The sequence below is a fragment of the Vanessa tameamea genome, chromosome 29, assembly GCF_037043105.1.
Source record: "Vanessa tameamea isolate UH-Manoa-2023 chromosome 29, ilVanTame1 primary haplotype, whole genome shotgun sequence".
In the NCBI taxonomy this organism is placed as follows: Eukaryota; Metazoa; Arthropoda; class Insecta; order Lepidoptera; family Nymphalidae; genus Vanessa; species Vanessa tameamea.
Window position 1 is genome coordinate 3,892,202 of NC_087337.1, and position 23,533 is coordinate 3,915,734.

General features: G+C 34.7%; 2 protein-coding genes across 4 annotated transcripts in view; one reads left to right on the top strand and one right to left on the bottom strand.

Moving 5' to 3' along the window:
* The window catches only part of LOC113396857 (UDP-glucosyltransferase 2-like), a 191,513-nt gene that overhangs the window by 61,593 nt on the left and 106,387 nt on the right, over positions 1-23,533 (top strand). The gene's annotated exons all lie outside the window — the stretch shown is intronic.
* Positions 1-23,533, bottom strand: part of LOC113396869 (uncharacterized) — a 76,684-nt gene that overhangs the window by 19,277 nt on the left and 33,874 nt on the right. For 2 of the 3 annotated variants that reach the window (XM_064219703.1, XM_064219701.1), the window contains exons 3-4: positions 1,403-1,795; positions 441-662 (exon numbers count right to left, since the gene is read on the bottom strand). In XM_064219703.1, the coding sequence (XP_064075773.1) occupies positions 441-662; positions 1,403-1,795 (615 nt within the window). The remainder of the gene's footprint in view (positions 1-440; positions 663-1,402; positions 1,796-23,533) is intronic. The other variant, XM_064219702.1, reaches the window with a different exon arrangement.

The following is a 23,533-nucleotide window of genomic DNA, read 5'->3' on the forward strand; positions in this document are numbered from 1 at the left end:
ATCCGTCAAATAAATTGAGCCATTAAATTCGTTAGTTACTAACGCAAACGTAGATCAATATTTTATAACTCCATTGTGTTTTAGATAAAACTTATCCGTTTTCAGTTTAACGGAAAACGTATTTGTGTTTAACGCGGCCATATTTTATATTTCTACACGCCTTCGTATCCCGTTCGTTTCATTAACTGTGACATATTGTCGATGTCGTAAATATTAATCACGTCATTTAAAGAATATAATATCGAAAGGTTATTTACAGATTACAATAAACAATATATTATATTTTAGTCACAGGAGCAGAGACATTGAAGAGTTGCGCCCACAATTTTTACCCAGAAGCACTCCCAACCCCCGAACCCATGATACCTAACCATTAATATCCAACCGTACAAAGAACCCAAGCACAATCAAACCCGCGTGACAATGAAAAAAAAACTAACCTCCGATCGCATTTACAGTGCGAGATTGTGTACGGCCTAAAGTTGAACAAGCCGAATCTTCGTTTAAAAGCCCCGATATTCATTCGGCAATTGTCGTGAGATCTACAGCATCTATCTTCATCTCTATCGCTCCCCAACTCGTTGTAACTCTCGGCTAACTGACCGGCTCCGCACCATTTGGTACCGGGCATTATAAAATTCTCCCTGATCGACCTCTGTGACCTGTCATCCGAGTCTATGGTTAAAAAATGGCGGGAGATTCGACTGTCAAGTCTTAAACTCTTCCCCAGCAAAGCAACTGTTTCGTATTTTATTTAATAATAAAAATACTAATAAATATATTATTCGAAATTATAAATGAAACAGTTGCTGGAAAAAAATTGTCGAATTATACAAGCAAATAATATTTTCAAAGCAGATGAGGTGAGCTGATGGCTGAACTTAAGTATAGTTTCGTCCCCAAGCTTATATCGATAGAGAATGAACGTGAAAAAGAATGAGCGATAAGAATGCTGTATGTAAAAATAAATGAATGAATGGAACCAAGCTAAGGTGATAAATAAAAAAAATGATTTCAGGCACAAATCCACAATATTTGTGTATATATATTTTTTCCTTTTAAAGAGTAATATCCACTCTGTGACATAAAAAGTTGTATATTCATTTCCGCATCATTCATGCGTTAATAGCCTTATCTTGGCTGAATATCGTTCGATCAAAGACATTTTATATTTAAAAAAAAAACGTTATTTTTTAAATTAGAAATCGTTTATATGGCAAGTAACTAATAGTAAGGTCACGATTTATATTGTGAAGGTAATTCGAATATCGTGCAGTGCGAAAGAGGTCATTGCATTGACGTACATAGATGAAAAGTTGATATACCATAGATATATATTTATTTATTAAAGCAAAATGTGCAAATATATGAAAAAATAATGCATTCAAACAATTTAACTAACCTTGTAAGAGTTGCATCGCTTACTTTATTCCTATTTTCCAACATATACGTCAATTGTTCGTGCCTTTCGAAGCATTCGTTTTTTAATCTGTCGTAGTTCAACCAATCAGCGACATCGGGCGGCAAATTCTCGCCATCTTTTAGAATTCGAAATGTGACATTACCAAAATGGCGGTAAAACTTTTCGTCTTCGAATTTATTTGAACTTTTCTCTGATAATCTGTAACTTTCTTCGTCTAGCGCCAGTTTCAATTCTTTTCTTAATGTTTTTAGGAAATTTCGGGTAGATTTTCCTTCTTTTATGTATTCGCAGTCTTGTATCGCGCCGTTTGGTGTGTATATTATTTGGATAAGATGGCGGCCATCGGTGAGTTGTCGGAGCTTCAAGCCGCTTCTAAAAAAAAAACGAAATAATAAATAAATTATATAAAATCATAGTGTATTTGTTTGAGAATATTAAACTTCGATGAGATTATTTATTTATTTATTAGGTGGCGATCTTAACATTGGTCATTTTTACATAGATATAAAATTAATATACATTCATAGATTATGTACAATAATTTAAAGCAAACACTTCAATTAAACTATTAATTATTATTGCTTGGTATGGCAAAATAAGTGAAAAAAAAATGAATTTAATTGAAAAAAACATTTTTCAATCTGGCAACTCTACTCAACGACGAAACACAATTAACAAAACGCAATAAAGTTATACATCAAATCTTCAATATTAATACGGATGATTAATAAACAATAGTGTTTATTTATTTTTTAATTATTCGAATACATATTAATAATTAATTTAATGGTAATAAGTTCCGTATAATGAAACGCCCTGTTCATGTTCTTGAAATGAAACTTCGTACACACGGTACAAACACAAAGGCCAAGTAGACATATCGAATTATTGCATTTTTTATTATTTCTTGACGAGAGACGAGCATATGGGCCACTTGATGGTAAGTAGTCACCACCACCCATAGAGAATGGCGCTGTATGAAATATTAACCATTCCTTATATCGCCAATGTCCCTAGTGCCTGCAGTTACACTGGCTCACTCACCCTTCAAACCAGAACACAACAATACTGGGTACTGCTGTTTGGCGGTAGAATATCTGAGGAGTGGGTGGTACCTACTCAGACGGGCTAGCACAAAGCCCTACCATCAAGTTTTAAAGTAACGACAAAATTTTAATTTCAAATACTTTCGTTTGCTATGTATCGGAAGATATCTTTGGAGAAATTAATAGTCCGTTAATGTCCCACTGATGGGCTAAGGCCTCTTCCTTTTTATGAAGAAAGTTTGAAGTTTATTCCACCAAACCACAATGCGGGTTGGTGAATTGGACAGATGTGGAATAATTTTCATCCTGCCTGGGTCTGAATCTATTTACTTTTTCACACAGTGAAACGATAACCGTAACCCGATCCTCTGGGGACAAACCGGATTATGTAGGATTCCTGCCCACTGTCATTGCGATGACCGTCTTCGGTACGGATCGGGGTGGTTGCGGCATCGTTTTAACATATAGATCCAAGGCCTCCCGTGCTGTGCTATACTCGTAACTCGGCGGAGCTTTCATGGGGCGATCTCGACTCTGACATTCATCAGAGATATATTAAAAAGTTTTGTCCGTTTGTTTCGTAAAATGACGCCCTTATCGTGTTTATATTGAGTCGTAATTAAAAAATATAAATAACGTCTTAATTAAACGATTAAAAAAGTTATTAAGTAATTAAGAATACTTGGTAAGGAAATAAACATCGAGATATTGATTCAACGACAACCGTCAACAAAACAGTTACACTTTGGTTATTTTTTTATGTTGTCTATATTTACAAATGTATTTATATGTATACTTGGTGGTAGGGCTTTGTGCAAGCCCGTCTGGTTAGGGTAGGGTAGGGTAGATTTATCAGATATTCTTCCACCAAACAGCGATATTTAGTATTGTTGTGTTGTCAGTTTAACTACCGGTACAATGAACATAACACCTTTGCTTCCATGGTTGGTGGGAATAGTTAATATTTGTTACAGGTCCAATGTATTGTGATGGTCCCTATTTCCTGTCAGGAAGTCCGTTTGTCCGTCCAATATCATAAAGGAAAGACAAAACAGTACTTTAATCTCATTTGTTTTGTTTGATAGTTATTGAGACAATATCCATAATTTTTTTTTTAAATAAACGTAGAAAAATCTTTTTTCCAATCGAATTTCGACCACTGTGCGGACGAACGTAAACAAAATGACGCTTCAAAAGTGCCCTTTGAATAGGATATTATGATTAAATTAGATTTTGTCACGAGTTACAATTATCCACAAAAGTCAATGAACATCAACGCATTAAGTAATTGTAACTCAGCACGCACCATAAACTATACACATAGTGGTCCCTCTGAGTTGTTAAGTAACCGTAACATACTAGATATAATAAAATAAAATATACAACTTAAAATGTCCTCGAGTGACAGGAGGGCTGGTTCATTTGTCGTTCAGAGGAACGGAATTGCGATTCAGAAGGGGTAATGCTGCTAGCATTCTTGCCACCATTCCACGCGGTCATTTGTACAGTGACCATTTCTTTTTTGACTGCATGGTTGGTCTTATTGTTCGATATAGGGCCAAATATGCTGAGGTTCTGGGTTCAAACCCCAGGTCCGGCCGATAGAAAGTTCGAAGTCTCCCTTGCCTCGGAAAGCACGTAATGCTTGGACGTGAACTCTTTCCGGTCCTGTCGGATTTGCTGTCCCATCATCGTAATAAAATTCCGCAGACATTTTTAACTTTGCCGTTTCATAGATAGTCATTTGTAAAGAATACATTGGTAAAGAAGGCATATTATTCGATACAAGATTATACTGATGATAAAAAAGCGTGGAGTTAATGCTTGTTGACTTCCAGACAGGAGACATAACATACATATATAATTGTATTTAACTAAAATAACTGTATTTTTAGATGTTGAAAAAGAGTAACTACTGAGTTTCTTGCCGGTTCTTCCCGGTAGAATCTACATTCCGAACCGGTGGTATCTTCGTTTAATATAGTTTGTTAAATGGCGATTCAAAAGTGCTTGTAAAAGCCTACTTGAATAAAGTATATTTTGATTTTGATTTTTGATTTTGATCGGATGACGAGCGTGACGGAAAAGGGAGTGGGAAGTTGCAATGCGCTTTCAAGGTCTTAGACTTTTAAACTGAAACTATTCACGTAACCAGCGTGAAAGTCTGCATTCAATTACACGAAGTAAAGTACGGTTAGCAAAAAAAAAAGCATAATTACCGTTTCCTTCGTAGTTCTTTGATGTCGCTATGCTATCATAAATAGCTCTTAAATTCAAACTAAATGTGTGTTCCCTAACAGCGTATCAACTGTCGGCGCTATCAATGAAATTAGCGCGCCAATATACATCAGTATTAAGTGAATATGTCTCTGGGGAATGGCGATAGAGCTGAGGGACTGTTGCGTTCAAATGCATTTGGAATAAACTATATATGAACTAGTTGTTGCTCGCGGCTTTGATCCTCCCTTGGAGTTCAGGCTTGCTTCATACCAAATATCATCAATTTGGTTCGGTTTAGTTGTGAAAATGTGGCAGATAGAAATTTAGTTTCACATTTATAATATTAGTAGGGATACTAGGTGCTCCGCGCGGTGTCTCCTGTTGGATTCGTCTCCGAGTTTTAGAGTGATGTCATAATAAATCGGTTAACTAACGTATTTTTTGGTCTATGGGTTACTTTCGTCTATGAATAAAGAGTTTATGTTTACTACGCCATCTATCGGATTCTACAAATAACAATCCTAATAATAAACAGAGCCGAGATGGCCTAGTGGTTAGAACGGGTGCATCTTAACCGATGATTTCGGGTTCAAACCCAGGCAGGCACCACTGAATTTACATGTGCTTAATTTGTTTATAATTCATCTCGTGCTCGGCGGTGAAGGAAAACATCGTGAGGAAACCTGCATGTGTCTAATTTCAACGAAATTCTGCCACATGTGTATTCCACCAACCCGCATTGGAGCAGCGTGGTGGAATATGCTCCATACCTTCTCCTCAACGGGAGAGGAGGCCTTAGCCCAGCAGTGGGAAATTTACAGGCTGATTATGTTTATGTTTTATGTATGTAATAATAAACGATGCCTCGATGAATATACTAGCGATCTACCCGGATACGCACGTCTGCAATTAAATAATAAATAAATTGATACAATATAAATATTATTTATACCCTATAACATATAAAAATAACGTATCTTTCTAATAGTAAACATTTTTAGAATCGCACTATTTTTCCTAAGATTACTCCTTACAAACAAACAAAAAAAATGTTACCTATTTATAACATTGGTATAGATAATTAAGAACAGTTACGGTTGTTTCTTTGTAAAATAATTTAAATAGGCAGTGGTATTACAGCATACAGCCTAAAAATGACTATAATTATAAATTTAAATACTATCTGAAAAGGCAAAGGTATCAATTGCAATGCCGTAAAGATCCTTAAAAATCACCATTTTTTTTTTACAATTAATTATAGATATAGATAACTGTTTGCGATTGTACTTTTTGATAATAGATTTATACATCAAAATATGATTTTATATATATAATCGTTTAATGAAGCGTGTTTTTAGGGGAATGTAACTAGACGATGTTTGGGGGGTCGTAATTTAATTGTATTAAACAGCACACAGCTTTGAGGGTGAAAAGTTGAAGTTATACTTTGTTTGATGCGTTATGAAAAAAATATAAGAGTTCTTTTATGATGCGCGCGCACGTCATAAGTATAGCCTGATTGCGATAAGTATTCCAATGGAAGCAGGAAAAAAGATAAACAAACCTTAGATTTACGTATTTGCGATTCGCTAATAACTCAGCTATATTGTGCACTAAGAGTTTATGATTAATATATCTTTATTTGTAATACAACACTATTGCACTTAACCACTTATTTCCACTTTAATTTTACTTCCAAAATTCCGATAACAGTTTCGTCGATGTTCAAAACGCCATTTTTTCGCAAATCCATAGCGAATATCACAGATTAATCGAGCTCTCGACCAATGATATCGCGTCAATTTGCCGTCAAATGTTGTTTATTTGGCTTTTCTCCTCTTATGGTTGGAATTGAGTATAAACTACACGATGAAGGTGCTCGTTAAACCGCCAATGAACTGTCAAGTCGCTCGAAATAGACAACTTCATACCTAATCTTATATTAATTTGGTTATTTTATTACAAATTTTAATTTAGAATGTTTAAATTTGTGATTGTTATGGAAGAGGTGAAAATAAAGAAATTTCATTCATAATATTAATAATAATTATTATTCTATGGTTATTAATTATTGGCATGCAATTGAAAACTATTTTGAATGTTGCAGTAGAAATGATACCCTTTAAACATGATATTGGTACATAAATAAGTATAATTATACCGCGATAGTGAAGCGGCTATCTTTAACCGTTTCTTAGCTCTCAGCTCGCTTCTTCTGTAAATAAATTCTCACTAAGAAGCCAAAAGCTTAAATGTTTCAATAATGGACTTTTTAAATTCCGGAATAAAGATATTTGAATAATATATTGTATTTATAATCGCTTTGTCTGAACAATCATTACAAACTGAATTTTTTAATAATTGGAAACATTTATTGATTCAAAGGCTAAACATTGAAAGTCAATGAGTTAGTTTTGTCAGACACGGGTTTCCTCACTAAATACGAGATTAATCTAAGGTTTGAAGGTTCCCAAGACACAGCATCCCATTCAAGGGGACATTTAGATTCAATGAAGATGCCTGTAATCTATGATTTTGAAGCTGTTTGAAGTAGAATTCGTCGATTTACACAATTATAAAAAAAAATATCGAAGTGCAACAATAATAGTATTAAATTATTAATATTATATATTATGTAACACTTTAAATTTAGTCTTTGAGTTTAGTTTATAAAAAAAAAGTGCAACAATATTAATAAATATTATATTTAATTCTAAGTTTTATATTTAATATTAATAGTATTAAATATTGAATATAAAACTTAGAAATTTAGCCTTGGTGTCGAATTTATATTAATAATTTCGTGCTACGATAGACCCGATCGAACCTATCCACGATAATGGATCGTTATAAAATAATTATTTTTAGTCGACAATTTATATCCGCGAAGTATAATCGAGATATTTCGATATTATAAATCCATAAATTTCAATGGGCGGCCATGTTTGACGTTTACGGGTGTGTTATATGATAATCAAAGATCGTATTTGTTTAATCTTATTTATTTCCGAGCGAAGCCGAGTCTTCTTCTAGTATACAATAAACTTCAGACACAGACTATTAAAATAATTTTACAGTAGGTATATATGATGCAATTTATAGATAAATCTAAGAATCAATGCTATTTCTAGTGCATGTAAGCTCTAGAGACAGCAGCAAAAATTCTCAAAAACTACTGAACCGATTTGCCGCCACAAATTGGCGCGATACTATATCAACAACGCGCCGGTGCAAACGTTAGCGCGATCTAACTACGTTCAGCGCCATCTAGTTCCCCAATGCGTAACTAGTATGAATTTCTACATTTGTCAATATTTTTTTTGTTAATAGCAAATGTAAACAGTGTACAGCCAAATTTTTTTTTTTATATTTAATATTACGATAAAACTTTTTTTCGGTTTTTTAATATCTCCAAATTAATGAATTCAATCTCAATACATTTAAGCCACAAAAAATTGAAGTATACTAAATGTTAAAATAACTTGATATCTATGTATGTATTAAAGCAAATTATTTAAACGACAGATAAAAAAAATCGAATAAAATCTAGCATGTTTAAGGATTAATACATTTTCTCAGTTATAAAATTTATATAAGAAGTCTACATTAGTCCGTCTGTTATAGACAAATATAAACTACATTTTATTAGAGCTAATGAAATTGTTTTTTTTTTTTTTATTTAGTATACTACTAACCTGTACTAAAAATACAGCCTAATTATATATATTTTATTTAATAATAATAAAGTAAAACTTTTGCATTAAATGTTTAATATATTATATTTAAATTTAAAAAAGTATTGTAAATCATTTATTAGTTATCTTAATCTAAATATCTCTTAAACAATAACAATTCTTATTATAAGCACTATTTCTTATTATAATATTAATTCTTATTATAAGTTTAAAATAATTGCACATTTAAAACAAATCAACTAGAACATAGGATATCGTTAAAATGAGCATAAATTGTTTTGTTAAGGGGCCTTCTCCCACTCGAAACAAGATACGTATATTGCAGATTTTCATTCAAAATTTACAAACACGATGTTTTCCTTCACCGCCGAAGTCGACTTACAAAAAAAACGAACTAAACTCACGTGTGATTTGAATACACATTGGTAAGTTTTCAATTGTATTGTTAGTGAATTTTTTGTCTTTTTTCCCCCATTTGAAAAAGGGTGGCCAACTTCGTAATACAATTAAAATAAAGGTAGTAAATATATATATTTTAACAAGAGCCTAAAGATCCTAATTGGACCCTGTTACCAACATTTAATTAGTTGATGATTAACCGGAAATGAAAGGTTTTTTTTTTAATATCGAATTCTACGCTTAGGACAACGGTACCCAGCTATTGTTTTTTTTTCGGTTTTAATAAATAATGTAATAGTATTGTACAATATGACGTAAATAAAAAATATTGATACAGAAAAACAAATAATTGATTATATAACATAGAGAACTATTTACGAGGGAGTTGCTGTTTAAATGCAAACAGTTTGTTTAACAAAAATAATGTCATATACAAAGTAGACTACTCCGACCACAGTCCGGCTAATCTTTATTGCTACTCCACACTCTCGCTACACCGCAGCGAACGCTCGCAGACAGATTGTGGTCGACCACGTTCTAATTTCAAATTCATGGTAAGAACATAAGTGGACGAAAATTTGGCGCGTTTTTTTATACGAACTAAAACATGTGTGCGAATATCGTGAATTATTTGAATTGATAGTTACATTTTGAATTTCGAATGTTTATATATATTTTTTTGTTGACGGTTTTGGAAATTGTTGAGAGTTATCAGGGACAAATTTTTCATTGGTATGTGTATTTATATTTTTTATGTAAGAGACAGACTGGTTAATGGGCCATCTGATGTTACGTGGTCACCCCGCCCATAGATATTAGCGCTGTCAGAAACATTGACCATTCCTTACATCGACAATGCGCTACCAATCTTAGGAACTAAGATGTTATGTCCCTTGTGCTTGTAGTTGCTGGCTCTTTGGATTCAGTGGCTTTCAAACCGGAACAAAACTAACGAAATAATGCTGTTTGGCGGCAGAATACTTGATGAGTGGATACCTACTACAATTATTACTACAAAATACTAGATAGACTACAAAATTGGGTTGCACATTTATTTTGTTTTTAGTTATTTTATGACCTTTCCACCCTTAAACCACAGATTCTACCCTATATTCCTTGAGACGTGTAGGGTAAAAATATCCGATTAAGGTTTGACGAAACAGCTTAAGTTTAAATACAAAAAGAATATTTCGATTTAATTTGATTTTATTATTGACATTAGCTAATAATATTAAAACAAAAGTAATATCACACGCCTTGCACTTTAAGCGATTAAAAAAAAATGTCTTCCGTCAATTCCGTCTCGACGTTCATTTATTACAATATAAGATTTATTACTAAATTCATTTAGAATAGACGACAAAATTAAATTCACCGTTAATTTATAAATAAACAATCAAAAATCGACTCTATTATTACGACAATAAAGAACAATTTATTTATAAACGAGTACAAATATCGAATTGTACAAGCAATCGATGTATCATTTCTTTTTATTTCAAAATTCGAATGTTTTTTTTTTTAATGATAACCTCCTTTATGGCATCGCTGATGTTCCTATTTCAAATTGATTTTATATGTAATGAGCTGTTCGGCGGCCGGATAAAGAACCCAATAATAACAGATCATAAATCATTGCACTATAAAATACCTAATTGTGAAAAAATTGTAATTGTGTAAGACGCGTGGGAAGACATTTTAAGTGTTGAAGAAATGTTTTGTTTAGGATTAGCTTCTTATTTTTAGAATAAATTTGAAATTAGATTTTTAATTTGTAAAATAAATGTATTTTTGTTTCTATTGATTATATATTAAAACTACATGTGCCCGCGACTTCGTGCGCGTCTGAATTTAACAAAAAAGTTATTGTTGTAGCCTAAGTTACTCCTTATTACATCAGCTTTCAGCCAGTAAAAGTCTCGTCAAACTCGATCCAGCCGTACCAGAGATTAGCTGGATCAAACAGACAGAAAGATAGACGGACAAAAATTGAAAAAAAAAAAAATGGTTATTTTAATATTACAAACAGACATTCCATTTTTATTATATATAAGTCGTTCTTAATATGAATTAGTTGCTAGTAGCGGCATCTATTGTGTGTTATATGATCTGTGGTCCATCTGTCAACCACCACAAGTCTGTTGACAGATAGGTATTCTGCAATAGAAAAGAATATTCATGTAAATAATTTGTTCAAATACGGGTGAGATTTAGAACTTAAGTTCGCTGCAGCGTTCAATCTTATGTCATCTAATTAAACTACTAAAACGTACAGCGCTAGATCGCTTACAGAGAATAGTTTTCTCGCGACCAAGTTGTAAGGAAGGGGATTAATATGGCGCAATATTATAAAAGCTTAAGTAATTCTGTCCGTATGACATAGTTAAACCACTGAACGGATTTTTTTTATGATATAAGTAAGCGAATGAGAATATGGGCGACCTGATGGTGAGTGGTCACCACTGGCCACCGACAATGGCGCTGTAAGAAATATTAACCATTCCTTACATCGCCAATGCGCCACCAACCTTGGGAACTAAAATGTCCCATGTGCCTGTAGTTACAATGGCTCACTTACTCTTCAAATAGTACTGAGTACTGTTGTTTGGTGATAGAATATCTGATGAGTGGTACCTACTGAGACAAGCTTACACAAAGCCCTACCACTGAAATTTGGCATGAAGCTAACTTGAACCAAAACCAAACCCTATAATGCGAGCGAATTCACGGACGACGAATAGTTAAAAAAAAAAACAACTTTTAAATATGTATTAACAACAGCATATAACAATAAAAACATGTATCATATTGAGTAAACATAATTAAATACGTACTCAGACATCCAAAGACGGTAAACCCATTACCCTACTTGGCTGCGTAGTCGGGTAACATACATGGTAATTAAGTATACTTCCCTAGTGTGTGGTATTTGCAAATTACATGTTAAAACGGCCCTACTTACTCATTACCTTGTCGCGTGCGCCGACATTCCATAGTTAAACATAAAAGGACATACATATTTGTATATATATAGAGTTCTTAATTGCAAGTAGTTCTGTAGATGAAGAATATATATATATATATATACTACCGATAATAGACTATTAATTTAATAAATTTATTAACATAAGAATTGATAACATTAAGCGCTTATATACAAATATGAATTAAAAATAGTTACTGTATAAATCTTGACCGCGTGGAATGGTGGCAAGAATGCTAGCAGCATTTCCCCGTTGAATCGCAATTCCAATCCTCTGGGCGAAACGAACCAGGCTTCCTGTCACCAGTGGAGGCGATAAGGCGAGGTGTTATACTTTTGATGAAGCTTTTTGCACCATTACTCCAAGGGCCAAGTGTTTCGACAGCAAATGGGACAAAAAAGTAATTTGACATAAGACACGAATATTTAGATCATTTTTTTGCTTCAGCTTTTCCCGCAGCGGCACCGGTTCTTAACATTGTTTCTCGGATATGAGACGGGGCCAACGTGTCAACGCATGTAGCGTTGACACGTTGGCCCCGTCCCACACAAGGGCCCGTCCTCGTTCCCAATGTTAATCCATCAGGTCTCTTAACATCATCACGACTAATTCCACGATGCTCAAAGCAGGAAAAGCCTGCCTGAACTCCTTGGGCAAGAGAGTCCATGTAAACCGAAAGAGTACTTACCTAAAATTAGACTACTTATCTAATATTAGGATGTTACTATACTCTATTTCATTCACAAGAGGACAAAAGTAAAATAAACATTCGACAGCAAATTGACGCGATATCGGTATAATAGAACGCAGTTAACGCAAACCTAGCCTCTTTATGGTATCAGGTTGAAATGTGATCATATTAAATCTATAAGCTATTGTTATAATAAAGTTCACTATAAGAAGGTTTTGCTTAAAATAAACACAATATATTTGGTCTAGAGAGGCTAGATTTATCTAATGTACACATTTTAAAAGTCATAAGAATTCCAAGGGCTTGTGAGATCGCTGATTGTGATTCGAAAAGAATTAGAAAATTCCATGATGTTGTTCTAAAAACTTTGGCTTACCTAAAAATCTGATAAAACATTATAATAATATCATATATGAATATTTATATTAAAAAAAATAATTAAAGTAACCGAAATACTTCATCCACGAACAGACGAAATCATTTTGAAAAAAAAAAAAACAATAATCTGCTGTTGTCCATCGACATATTTTTTAAGATAAATCGCTTTAAAACTCTAAAGAGTTTACCCGAAAATGTTATGATTTTGAATTAATTCTATTTCATCTGTGCAACTGCCTACTAAAGCTTTCGATTGATGAGATATTTTGTAACAATGAACACTGAGCGATTGTTTTCTTACGGTATATGGGATGACTCAGACAGACGGTGAAAAAAAATAGCGATGGGCACATAATATGGCGCTCACTATACACAAATGTAAATTTGACAGATGTCAGATTGACAGGTAAAACAAAAAAGAGTTTTTCATTGTGATTCTGAATCGAAATGTATACTCTGGATCTTCTCCCTTAGTGATTTTGTTATCAAAGGAAAATATATTATTTCTACAAGAATACTATACAATACTTAAGCTTAATTTATGATAAAATGACGTAATCAATAACGAGCAACATAGATGCGCGGTGGAACACAACATTACAACATTAACAGCCTGTAATTTCCCACTGCTGGGTTAAGGCCTCCTTCCTTTTGAGGAGAAGATTTGGACATATTCTACTCCAATGCGGGTTGGTGGATACACATGTGGCAGAATTACGTTGAAATCAGACACATGCAATTTTCCTCACGATGTTTTTCTTCACCGCTGAGCACGAGATGAATTTTAAACCAAATGAAGCACATGAAAATTCAGTGGTGCTGACAAACTCAGGCATTGGCCATCTCGGGCCTAAACACGCTCCAAACTCTCTGGCTCAGCACTGGAACATTTATGGCTGTTTCTTTATTGATCATTTTTTATTTATTTATTTATTTGGAAAACAAACAATTTTAAAAACACTGTAATATAAAACAAAAATAACATAAAACACAAATCAATCAAGTTTCCACTTAAATAATAAGTTAAAGCCTAGTTAACAAGATATCACGACTATACTAATATTGTAAACGTTACGTTTTCACGGCTGAACCGAATTTGATAAAATTTGGTATGAAGGAAACTTGAACGTCTAGAAAAAACATAGGAAAGATGCGCCAACGAAACCACGCAAGTAAATTAATTATTAAAAAAAAAAATTCTACTGCAACATTTTAGTACCAAGCCTCTCACAATAGATGTTTTTTTGCTGAGCTTTTTCTAAATGGTTGAACGATCTACGGTTAGCTATTTAAGATGAATTTTAAATCTTACAAAACGTCAATAATCGAAAGCGCCATTCATCAAAAAAAAAAACTCTAACAATAAACATTTTAAAGAATTTCAGTTCGATATTAAGATAACAGATGGCGCTACGTGTTGTTTGTTATTTTAAATTCTTATGAATCAAAGAAATATTTTGAATTTCGTCCGTATTCCAAATTCAATTTATAAAGATAAACTTCATATAATTTGGTATAATAACATTTTTAAGTTTGCCGTTTCATAGATTCAAGTCATTTGTAAAAAATACATTGATAAAGAAGGCATATTATTCGATACGAGATTATATTGATGATAAAAAAGCGTGGAGTTAATGCTTGTTGACTTCCAGGCAGGAGACATAACATACGTATATAATTGTATTTAACTAACATGACTGTATTTTTAAATGTTGAAAAAGAGTAACTACTGAGTTACTTACCGATTCTTCTCGGTAGAATCAACATTCCGAACCGGTGGTAGCTTCACTTAATATAGTTTGTTAAATGACGATTCAAAAATGCTCGTAAAAACCTATTTGAATAAAGTATATTTTGATTTTGATAACGTATTTTGACTACCTATCAAGTAGTTAAGTGTAACAGTGTTGTATTATAAATAAATATATATTAATCATAAACTCTTAGTAGTGCACAAAATAGCCGAGCTATTAGCGAATCGCATGAAATACTTAAATCTAAGGTTTGTTTATCTTTTTTCCTACTTCCATTGGTATAGGTTATAGACAATTCTACAATCCGTAAGCAAAGATGACTTCTTTAGTAATCGGACTCATAAGATTGATAAGGAACGAAGGTCAGCGCGATCTTAATGAAGATTCGCACGAATGTGTGGCGCCGGCATCACAATGATCACACGGCTTATCGCGTCCATCTTACAGACGTAAACGATTTTAATTACTGCGAACATATTAAAATAAATACATTTTAAATTGTGATAGTCATATACACTGATTGTTAAATAAAAGCCAGATGGAGCGCATGGGTCATTAAAGTGAAGCCACAAAAGCGAATACAACAGCATTTGTGCAGCTGGTCTGTGTAAGCTCCAACCACTCATCAGATATTAATTACTTAACTAAACGATAATTTTGTAAATTGACTTATGATACAACTTAAGATTTTATTATCTGTGGTTAAAGGATAGATTTGGCGGGCTTTTAAATCAAAATGGCGGCTGTTTTCTAACTGATAACAATGATAAATATGATTCATAAATTGATGAAATAACGATTAAGTTTGACTTTTTAAACAAAATAAATAATGGTTAAGAGTTCTCTTACAGACGGTTCTCATTATTCTCGTATTTAGGTAATTAGTTTTTGCCGTTAGCTTTTTTTTGACCATGAAAGAGCAACAGACAGACAAACAGTATTCATAATATTAGTACGGATTTACGTGTATATAAAAAATAAATAGATTATAACAAGTCGAAATAGTGATTCAAAATTTAAGTTGCGGTGTCCGTTGACAGTACAAATTCTAAATTCCGATGGGAATCCATTTTATAAGTTTGACGTTTCAACCAAAATGGCGGCCGCAAATGGAAGCGCGCGCTAATCTTGTTGACGAGTTGTTTTAGTTTAGAAATTTGAAGCCTAGCAGTCTGAACTGGGGAATATAAAAAAAAATAAAGGTCAAAAGGTTACTTTAATATTCTGAGATCCTAGTTTTAGTGATGAAATCGATTTTTATAATGTTTTTTTATGTTTCAATCATGACAATGTAATCGGTCGAAGTTAAAATATAGGTATATTATGCAATTAGGGTCTATTAACTCGTGTTAATAAACTGAGTTGGGCCGAAATGACCCAGTGGTTAGAACGCGTGCATCTAAACCGATGATTGCGGGTAAATTGTAAATTTCCCACTGCTGGGCTAAGGCCTCCTTTCCCTTCGAGGAGAAGGTTCGGAGCATATTCCACCACGCTGCTCCAATGCGGGTTGATGGAATACACATGTGGTAGAATTTTGTTGAAATTAGACACATGCAGGTTTCCTCACGATGTTTTCCTTCACCGCCGAGCACGAGATGAATTATAAACAAATGAAATTCAGTGGTGCTTGCCTGGGTTTGAACCCGAAATCATTGGTTAAGTTGTACGCGTTCTAACCACTGGGCCATCTCGGCTCATATATAACCGAATAAATTCGCCAAATTGTTTTTTTTTTTTAATTTCATGCTACATTTAAATTGTGTCGTACTATACTAGGGACATAACACAATTGCATTGGAGATTTAAGCAATGTTTATCGACGGTAGTGACTATTATCACGTGCGGCAATTGCCAGTCAGTCTGCCTACTTATTTAAAAAAAATCGCAATCACATAAACATACGAAATAAAAAAAAATCCACGTCACACAAGTGGCAACATTGATACGGCGCTTGTAATCACATCGCGAGACTTTTGATTGATGGCATTCATGACGCAAAGGCATTTCAATGCCAGTGAGCATTGTTTCCCAAGCTTTACACACTAAACACCCACAATATAATCTAAGCTCTCACTATTATTTGAATTTCGAATGTTAGCTATGTAATTTTAAAAATGATAAAACTTTACTAGTAGTATGAAACAGAGAATCTATTTTAATATTTTAAATTTTGAAGGAAATTTGGAAATCTCTCCAATTGTTGAATATTTACTATTGTTTTTTTTTTTAATATTGATTTTCCAATGATTATTAACATTAAGTCCTTAAATATATACAAATATGAATTACTGTATAAATCTTGATCGCGTGGAATGGTGGCAAGAATGCTAGCAGCATATCCCCGTTGAATCGCAATTCCGATCATCTGGGCAAAAAATAAATCAGCTCACCTGTCACCAAAGGCAATAAGGCGAGCTGTTATACTTTTAATGAGGGTCTTTGCATGAATAATATTTATACATAATACTTATGTAATAAGTATGATTTGTATAATTTGGTTTAACTCAAAAACTACAAAGTCTATTGATATAAAACCTTCATATATATTAAGGCACAAAATAGCTTAATATGTTGTATATATTTTTAAATATATTGTACATTGTTATATATTGTGGGAAGTTACACTAACTTTGAGAACCACTGCCATAGAGGCATAGATCTTAACTATGGACAATTTCTTTAAACACCATATTGCCCACGAAATATTAATGATATTTTTATTTGAAATTGGCCCTTATTGCAATGGGGTAAGATGTGCGTTAAATTAAGATTGACTTGTGTTCTCGCGTGATTCTGATGGAAACGGTTCGTTCTATTGCATGTGACGTTTCTAGAACGTTCGATATTATTGCTTTTTTAGATTTTAGATGAAAGTGGAACTATTCTTTAACAATACTCGAACCTCACCGCAGAACACGATCTTGAGCTGTCAGGTTGTGATATACAACATTGACAATAAACATTATAATTTTTAGTTCGCGCGTAATTTATAAAACTTTACCCATATACAGCCTGTAAATTTCCCACAGCTGGGCTAAGGCCTCCTCTCCCTTTGAGGAGAAGGTATGGAGCATATTCCACCATGCTGCTCCAAAGTGGGTTGGTGGAATACACATTGTGGCAGAATTTCGTTGAAATTAGACACATGCAGGTTTCCTCACGATGTTTTCCTTCAACAAATCAACCCCCTTTTCGGTAAAACGGGGGATGGTTGTTTGTCACAGCTAGTAAATAAGGTTATATGTTACTAATTTCACGAGCGCAACTTCGCTTGCATGTACATACATACCCACCAGCTCATTTTCAACTTCAATTAAAAAAAAAAATACATATATAACCATTTAATCCCAACTTCACCTCTTTAATGAGTAAATTAAAAACTAGTACCGCTTGTCTATCGTTGAAATTTTATCAAAATCGGTTCAATGCTTCAGCCGTGAAGGCGTAACTGACGGACAGAGTTACATTCGCATTGATAATATTAAAGATGTTTACATTGATATATATGTATATATTTTTATATCGGACAACATCACATACATTACTCTGATCCCAATGTAAGTAGCTAAAGCACTTGTGTTATGGAACATCAGAAGTATTCAAAATACAAAATCAAAACCTTTCATTGTTTAAGTAGCACTTACGGATCGTCACGTTACATTGAATTATAAGTAACATAAAGCCGGATCGGAAAGTAGATTCTGCAGAGAAGAACCGGCAACAAACTCAGTAGTTACTTTCCATCATTTTGATAACCGAGCATGTCACTTGTACTTTACAAGTATCTAAGACTGGCTGTGTGAGTCTGTGTGAGTGTGCGCGTGTGTGTGTGTGGGCCGGTATTTGTTTGTCGTACCGTCTAAACAAACGCAGTATCATATTAATATATTAGGTATAAAATATACATACAAATTCCGTGTGTATAGAAATTGGATATGTCGAAGTATTTGATGTCTTTGTAATTTCGACGTATCCTATTTCGCCGCACGAACGCGTTAATTTGAAGCTAATTAGGATATCCGTTCACTGGATGCGATTATTTAATATATATTTCGAACATTTATTTCACTTGGTGCTAGCTTTTCGCAAGCCCGGGTAGGTACCATCCACTCATGTTATGTTCTCCCGCCAAACAGCAGTACTCAGTATTATTGTGTTCGGTTTGAAAGGTGAGCGAGCCTTTTTTTTTTTCTCGCTCGAAAAACGCGTTACGCGCTTCCCCCACGTGATGGGAAGTGGGGGGAGGGGTGTGAGACTCCCCGGAGCCCTGGACACCGAGTGCGCCCAGGTACGCCGGGTTTACCCAGTAAAAACCAGCGGTACGCTCTCCGTCTTTCGGCGGGCGCCACGGGATCGCTTAAGGTGATTGAGCCTGTGTAACTAAGCACAAGGGACATAATATCTTAGTTCCCAAGATTGGAGGCGCATTAGCCATGTAAGTTATATTTCTTACAGTGCCATTGTCTACGGGCTGTGTTGACCGCTTGCCAGCAGGTGGGCCATGAGCTCGCCCGCCTAAGTATATCATAAATTAATTATATATAAAGAGGCAGATTGAATAAGAAGGTATGAAGGTGTCAAAGCATCTCCAGCTGGGTGACCCAGTGACCCAGTGGATTAACAAACTCAAACTCAAATTCCTTTATTCAACACAGAAGCATTACACTTACTTATTGATGGTCAAATTAAACACTACCACAGTAACAGTAATTACAACCGAAGATTACTGGTTTAAACCGGATCATAGTTTTCTATGCTAAATTTAATTAATTGACTTCGTGCTCAGCGGTGACGTCCATTTGAGGTTCAGTAAAATTCCGTCAAATGTGTACCAATCAGCTTCCATATTCGAAGAAGTTGTTCAGTAATTGGATATTTACTTACTTTACACATAAACAAGTTCCCATTTAAACCTTAAAGTCTCAGTCAGAGAGGACAAATGTATGGGATTGTAGGTACAAATAACTTGGAAATTTCAACTTAAAAGCGAAATACCGCTCACTGATTAAACACGAAATCACAGAAATTATAACGCCTACAAACTTGAAATTTGGCAGGTAGGTCCCTTATAGGGTGTAGACATCCGCTAAGAACTACCGATTTTACAAAACTCCACCCCTAAGGGAGTAAAACGGGGCTTGAGAGTTTGTTTAATAAATTTCCCGCGGATAAAGCCGCAGGTTCAGCTAGTTTTATGGACGGGTTAGTTAGTTCAGATTGTTTTTATTTCCCACAGCTGGGCTACGATCTCCCGTCTAGAGGAGAAAACATTCGTCAGTCGATATGTTACTCGTCGAAGCCCCCAGGGCTGTCAATCTTATGTTAGAGTACAAGAGAAGTGACGTTTCCTGTGTTGCCAGTTCGTACTTTTGGTTATGTTTATTGTATTCAATTAAAAATGATTTGTCGACGTCGATATTTCACTGGCTATTTTTACGTTACAATGAGTCTTTAAATATTTTCTTGTATAGTTTCAATGTATACGACGTACATTGAAATCTCAGTTCTTAAATGTGCATCAATTACCATGGGGGTTTAAAACGGGTGAACGACAACGATTATGTTTCGATTCGATTGCGTTAAACTGTCGATTTACTGGTCGAAATGGGACATATATATTATAATTATACATTACTTTTTTAAAGTCATCGGTTGGCGCACAAGCATATGGGCCACCTGATGGTAAGCGGTCACCACCGCCCATAGACAATGGCACTGTAAGAAATATTAACCCTTCCTTACATCGCCAATGGGCCACTAACCTTGGGAACTAAGATGTTATGTCCCTTGTGCCTGTAGATACACTGGCTCACCGACCCTTCAAACTGGAACACAACAATACTGGGTATTGCTGTGTGTCACTACTGTGAGCCGCGTTACAGAATTCGTTCGAAAAAAAAAGTCATATAAATGTCTAATTAATATTTAAACCTACTCATGTATTCATTGTCGAGGACTAGACGAGGTAAAAACATTAAGACTCAGCCGTGTTTCCCGAGGTTTTTGCCATAGCAAGGTTGTTATTAAAAAAAAAAAAGTAATAAAAGCAAATGTCTGTACAACCCTATTCCTCGATAACGCCGGTCCGTCTTGAGCATTTCATTAGATCATATAAATTGACACCCAGCTAATGGGAACGCGATCGATGTTTTATTTTTAATTAATACCTTCCTTTTATTTTTAATACTGGCCACTTCGGTGTTGAAATTAAAAAGTTGTACTTGTTCTAAGTCCGTCCCACACGATGGGACCAAGTTTAAAAATAATTACGTTTTCAATTAATATAAATGAAAAAAGTATGAATAATTCATGTTATTGGAAAATTTTTTTTTCTTATTACACCGGTAGGTGGACTGTCAAGAATGCCTCTTGATGGTAAGTGACCAGTGTCACCCATGGACTTCCTTAAAACACCAATGCGTCAATATTATTGAGAACTAAGATGTTATGTCCCTTGTTCCTGTTACACTGGCTCACTCACCCGAGACTAAGAAACTGAGTATTACTGTGGTTTACCTAGACAGGCACGAAACCTACGACCAAGTAAAAATTACCTTCGTAGTGATAAACTGTCAGGTATGAAGCAAAAGGCTATGTCCATCATTTGAGTTCAAGCTTGTTTCATACAGAAATTTCATCAATTTTGGTTCAGTGGTGGCTTGAAAGAGCAACAGACAGACCGACAGAGATGTTTTCACATTTATAATACAAGTATAGATAATTACACTCACTTATGAGAAATACCAAAAAACCCTCAACAGTTTTTATTAACAATTATTTTATACAATATATCTTTTATTTAAAAATCTCTCATTATTTAAAAATAATGTTACTTTGAAGGTTGAACATCTCATCTTAACCTTGCGAAACCAACCCGGATTGGTTAAAAATAATTCAATACATTTAATTTAATAATATTTTAATTTAACATACCAATATTTATGAGTTTATTACAGTCAAACAATATCTAGTGTATATTATAAAATAATATTCTATGTCACAATTATTTTTATAATCTATACAAAGAAAAAGAAAAACAATATTCTAAACAGCTATTTCCGTTTTCCCGCCAACTGTCACCTTTGCAGATAATAAATGCGCGTCTAAACGCTCACTCGGCTGTCAAACGTTTTGTTCGAACTTGGAACGCGCCGACGAGCAAATACAAAGCGAGATTAAGAGCACTGGCAGGTGAGACGAAATCGGATGGCGCTTGTCAGGAAAATTCAAATTTGGAACGTATTTCTTTAAACGATATTCGTTTTTTATTTTTTAAATTTAATTCATTATATGAAAAAATGCTTCCTTATTATGATAATAAATATTAATTTTTAAGGTTATTATATTATTGATCGTTAACAAAATTATTTAAAGATTTTTTTAAAGCGATAATTTAGAAGCCGGATTAGAGAAAAATTAAATTAAATTAAAAAATAGCGGAATAATTATAACAATTATTTTCGATTTAAAAATATATAATGTTTTGTAACAATTCGTAACTCCATGTTCTATGTTTAACTTTTGGTTCAACATTTTCAGGGCGCTTTACTCTTAGTACGATTACAGGACAAGTGTGGACTTGCCATAATAAAAAATATAAAATATATTTTTATTTTTATATGTATTAAGTAATTCATGAAATTAAGGATAGTAAGAGAAATGGCAATCTATAGAAAACTCTTTGATTATTGACATAATTACTGAGTGTCGAACTACAAAAGAACTAAAACAAACGAGCCAACATTATCTTGATGTGTGTGACGGCTACGCCTGACACGCCGAATGTCACGCTACTTTACTAGTGTGCGTGTATTTAGGACAACTGGTGACCAGGGCCGGACCGTGAGTTAGGGGGCCCTGGGCTAACACTACTTAGGGGCCTAAGGCATATCTGAACGTAGACTTGAATTAAATTAATTGAACGGGTTTGATTAATTGCAGGACTCGCAGGACTCAAACCGTACGATCTGTTTAATTTAATAAAGTTATGGATGATTTCGCATTATCGTCTATTTTTGACTTTGACTTGACTTAGCTGGGGCCCCCTTGAATTGGGGGGCCCCAGAGGCACACCCATGCGGCCACTATGGGCGGAGACCTCTCGCTGCCGAGCGTTATCAACGCCATGCTCGGTAGCGAGATGTACTGGTCGGAGATGCGCTCCTTCTGCGAAAGTGTCATGTTGCAGAAGGAAGCTGCAGAGCGGGAGCGGGAAGAGAATGCCGCCGCTGACTCGCTCCGCAAAGACGACCGGGGAGGAGGAAAAGGCGCTACGCGCACTTTCTCCCCCCGCCTATAGGCGCCGCAGGGACTAGGGGAGGTCCCAGTACCCCGGGAACCACCCCTAGAGCTAGGAGGCCCGCATAGGCGGGCCGACCGTCAGGGCGTCACGGTAGCATGCGTAAGCGATCTCGTGGCGCCCGCCGAAAGACGGAGAGGGTACCGCTGGTTTTTTAGTGGGTAAACTAGTCCAGGGTTCCAGGGAGTCCCCCCCCCCACTTTCCATCATGTGGGGGAAGCACGTAACGAGTTTTTCCAGCGAGAAAAAAAAGGGGCCCCTTGAATCCACGGGGCTCTGGGATGTAGCCCAAAAAGCCATATGGTAGATCCGGCCCTGTCGTTGACCACTATTTTTTTTGACGGGTTCTCAGCTTTGACAGCCGAACTAGACTTGTAACAATACGTACACCAAATATTAATTATAAGTATTTGAATAATTTGAAACTTAGAATATATTAAAAAAAAATTTTTTTTTCATCAGAAACGATTACATACAGATATGTTGCCACAGCAAAAAAAAACACTTTAAAACTTCTGAACAGATACGATATATTATTTATCACCCGATTGGCTTATCCATCTAACTCCTCCACCCTGCAAGGGTTACACTGAGATGCATCCACTTCTTGCGTAGTTTTTTTGTTTCAATTTTAGTGCAGA